General features: G+C 42.3%; 1 protein-coding gene across 1 annotated transcript; it reads right to left on the reverse strand. All coding sequences in view use genetic code 11, as the record gives it.

Annotated features, from left to right (window-relative positions):
* Positions 1-1,787: 1,787 nt before the first annotated feature.
* On the reverse strand, positions 1,788-3,306 carry EGR_11000 (hypothetical protein; the record flags this gene model as incomplete). Its single annotated transcript, XM_024500249.1, has 3 exons — positions 1,788-1,872; positions 2,771-2,931; positions 3,229-3,306. The coding sequence occupies 3 exons, from the start codon at positions 3,304-3,306 to the stop codon at positions 1,788-1,790; spliced, it is 324 nt and encodes a 107-aa protein (XP_024345337.1).
* Positions 3,307-4,399: the final 1,093 nt, after the last annotated feature.

Raw genomic sequence — 4,399 nt, forward strand, 5'->3', positions numbered from 1 at the left:
TAATTGAAGATCCCAAATTGTTTTAAATTTATGCCACCTTTAAGAATATTTGCACACACGCGCAAACGCTACTGAGGGCTTGCCGTTGAATCACAACTAGCGCTAACAAAATTCCTCAGCCAATTGTATCATTTTAGCACATAAAATTGGGCAAAACCTCCTCTACTGATTAGCTGGTGTCAAAAGGCGCAAAAACCGCAAGTTGTAGCGCCTAGAGCTCCAATAAAAGGACACGGTGTGCTGATTTGTCGTAGTATCCAGTGCCCCATGAAATAGCCAGTCTTTATGATGGCAACCGTGCATTTGAAATACTTTCAAGAAAAGGGAAATTTGAATAATAACGAGAAGGCTGAATGCTACCCAGTCCTCTGCTTTTCCACTGCTAATAGGGAACCATGAGTCATGGCCAGGATGCAAAAAAACCACGTCGAGGTCATTCTTGATGAATTTTGCCCCAAATTTCACCGAAAATTATGAGACCATCACCCGATCAAATGCCCAATGCCAAGTCCAGCATCAGCAACTTTTGCACTTTTCATTTCTACCACTTAGAATGGTTGCCTGCACAACCGCATTGCAAGTCATTGCCTTCTTCAAATTAATGAACTTGTTCCCCTCATAGCCAATGAATAAACCTCACATCCTTTGCACATTCGGAGTGTGCTTCCATCCCCCCACCATCGCTACCCCTCAAACAGCACCTTTGCCCAATCTCATGCCACGCATTGCCTTTTCCACCAGAGCTATTGTCCAAAGGAAGAGATACCAGTTCAGCTTTGTGAAATAGGCCCATGAAATCAAAATGTGGAAGTTGGAACCTTTCAACAGAGCTTCTTTCTCCATTTGTCTGAGCACTCGGACTGATTGGTAGGGGATATCAATTCACCAGCACTAAAACAGTGAAGTAAAGAGGAGAGTTGATTGCAGTTTTTTAGCACAATAACGACAGCCGCAACTTTACCAATTGAATCCAAGTTAAGCAAAACCTGATTACATCACTTTGCACCATCTTCCATAGTTTCTTTAAATAATAAGAAACTGGGTGTCATTAGGGTCCATTATATTGCTAATTTGTTAAGGAACCTTTAATATTACACATAAGGTCTTATGAATCATGGCAGTAACATCCTGCCTGGTTTGAACGCACGATAAAGCCAAAACAATAAAGTAAGCAGTGAAACAATCCTGGTGGATGACTGGCTTTCCTAATATTTACTATGACTTCGGTAATGTAGGAATTATACACAGACAAAAGGATAACTTGCAGTCATATGGTAGAGGAGCTCAAGTTTAATGTCTCTAAATTGTTTGCAAAGTGCACATGCTGGAATCCAGCCAGCAGACTTAAATGACATTTCGTAATAAGAGGCTTCGGATAGGAGGGTAGTAAGTGACGCACATTCAAGTGCACTTAATTCACTCTACACCTTACAACAGGGACGGATTGCCTAATTCAGCTAATAAGTTAGATAAATAAGCTTATTGCTACATTCTTGCAATTGGGAAATACGACAGTTCCTGGCCATGGTAAAGATCCGGAGGAATCATTTGAACTGGAATACTGACACGTGGTAATTCACCTCCCCAACATATTTGAACATGTTAGAATGTGGTGCGACTAATTGTGAAGACAACATTGAGTGAATGTGGGCCTTTTATTATTAATGGCATTTATAATACCAATATGAGGAGATGAAATCTTGTTCATGTTTATCGCGATCTCTGGAAAGTGAAATTAAAGTTGATTTGAGCGGTGTTGTATATTAATCCACTGAGTGCACAGAAGATCACTTGTCATCTCCGCAGGCCACAACACCGGCCTCTGACTCCACGAACCACGTCTCCGCTTTCGGTGTAGTTGAGCTTACACCTCTTAAATTGGTAAAAACGAAGTATTTCGACAAGGTAACCGGCTCAATTTACATACAGGCACGACACAACGGCAATTCTCTAATCTATGCGAGAAATTGTGGGGGTAAAAGTATCTGTCCCTACATAACAATTCCTGATCATGACTCACTTACAAAGGACACTGCCTGACGATGAAGCAGTCCAACAGGAACTTCATGTAAGCAAATCTCTGTTGTCTAATTCAAGCGAAACGGTTTTTGGTAGAATTATAGCAGTAAAGATTATAATTGTAAGGTTTAATTTCACAGTTGTGCATAATTTGACAAACAAAATATAAAACAACTGCAAACTTTAAATCAAAAATGTCGCATATAATATTTGTGTAGGCGCGCTTGAGAAGGTGCAAAACATATAAAAGAAGGTTTGCTCACACTACGAACAAAATAACAGTTTGGAATAGGCACAGATTTACATCTGCTACTGCTATTTTTTCTAAAGGGTTGAGAGGTAGTGAGTTTTACAGGAGGCTACTTTACTGAGGAAGAAACAACCCTGGAAGGAGCAATTAGTGAATTTGCTCTCCATTTCCAAAAAATATTCGCCTTTGCCGAACGTATATTCTATTCAAGGCGCCTCGGGAGGTACTACTCGTAAACCCTGTGCTCTGCCAAGCAAGAAGTATGAGGAGCCCACAAATAAGCAACTGTAGCTACTTAAATAGATCTAAGTGGAAGAATAGTCCCACAGAATGCCTGCCTAGTTTGTCCCTCGAGAACCTCGCCAGAGCATTATGCGACTGTCCAGCGCCTTTAAACACTCTGCCTTTCCCCCCTCAAAAAAGATGCCTATCACCTCCAGAGTATAAATAAAATGCGTTGGAGAGTAAGTGATTTATAGGTAGTTTGTAATCCGTTCAAACTTCTCCAAATCTCGATCAAGGGCTGGCGGTATGTTCAGAAAAGAGTCGCTGTTTAGGTATTGACGACTAAAGTGATTGAAATAGCTCAATATAAGGACCTCAATCTGATTCTTGAGTTTCGCATAGTGCTCACCGAGGGATTTGACGTCTGAGTTGTCAGTCTTCATAAGGAAATAGGTTAAATCCAGCTTTAGTAATTAATCTAACATTCGCGACTCAGTTTTGATCGCCTTCAAGCTGTCCAACAAGGGTAGCACCTTTAGACCAAAGTCGTGTAAAATACGCGCATCCAAGCGCATTTCGTTACCGACCAAGCAACCCTTGTTTAGTCCTTCAATCAACATTTTCGAAGCTAGTAAGTTAGGAATCGCTTAAAACACCATAGGCTTCTTGATGCTACACTCGTGACATCTTCTACAATGACATTCTTTCAACGTCAAACTAAAAAAGGCTACTACCTGGGATGCTTGATCGCCTTTGTGAGAGTTCGGCATTGAGTCAAGACCAACCTCAAACTTCCTCACGGCGTTAGCCATTAGGCTATGTAGTAAAGGAAATGAGTGAGTTACTAACGTCGATTTCCCAGACCAAATGATACTTGATGCATGAGTTTTGTCTTTCCACCGGTCCCATCGTTCTGTGCAACGAGATTGGATGGTCGTAGAAATCCTTACAAATATCCCTAAAAACTAACAGGGATTCTGAATAACTCAGATGGATGCAGAAAAGCGCTAACAGAAGTACAAATACAAGGAGGAGCTTAGAAACCACCCGTGCTGCAAGCTACTATGAAACGAAGCGCTCTTGAAACAACAAATTGAAAGTGCAGTGTTTCTGTGGAAACTAATGGGTGCCTATGGAAAAGGAGGCTTATGACCTTGATCGTGAAGTGGAATAATGGGGACAGTATGCTAGAGAATTGGAGAGGAATTGAGTCAGGTAGACAGGGAACGGGACTCACAGTCAGGCGAGTGCTAGTGGGCTGGAGAATTGGAGGTGGTTGGTTTGGGGGATTGGTAGGGATTTTGAGAACTAGGGAGTTGGGGTGTGAGGTGGAGAGGTATAGAAATTGAGTTGTAGGGGGGGGGGGGGCAAAAAATAGTGGAGTGGAAGGGAAGCAAGGGAGAGAGGTGGGTTAATGGCTGGTCGAGAGCCGAGGGCTGGAAGTGTAGATGGGTGCCCCGGTGTAGTTTGTAGTCTTCCACTCGCGGTTATGCCCTAATTTTTAAAGCTATTTCTCTTGCCTGCAATCTAGGAAAGTACTCCAGCTTGGTTCATGTGCTAGACGTAAGCATTTTCGCTGTTTTGCAATAATCCTAAAAATCGTGACACGCTTGTTGTATTTTCCTTCCGTCCCTTCTGATTGACTGGGATCGCACTTGCTGAGCAGCAAATGCAACCTCTCCTTGACAGTAAGACCACTTCAAGCGTACGATGCAGGCAAATGGATAAGTGGGTGGCTTGGTTGCAGTCTGCACGTACTCTCAACTTTAACTTCGTTACTTGCTCATTTGCATCTGTTGAGCAATCGGCCGATGGATCAATCAATGGAAAAGTCACTTCTCCACCTCGTAGGCGCACCTATGTCATTTTGCAGCATTCAGTTGACGTTATGCAGTCACTTATTAG

This window comes from Echinococcus granulosus (assembly GCF_000524195.1).
Source record: "Echinococcus granulosus chromosome Unknown EG_S00325, whole genome shotgun sequence".
Classification (NCBI taxonomy): Eukaryota; Metazoa; Platyhelminthes; class Cestoda; order Cyclophyllidea; family Taeniidae; genus Echinococcus; species Echinococcus granulosus.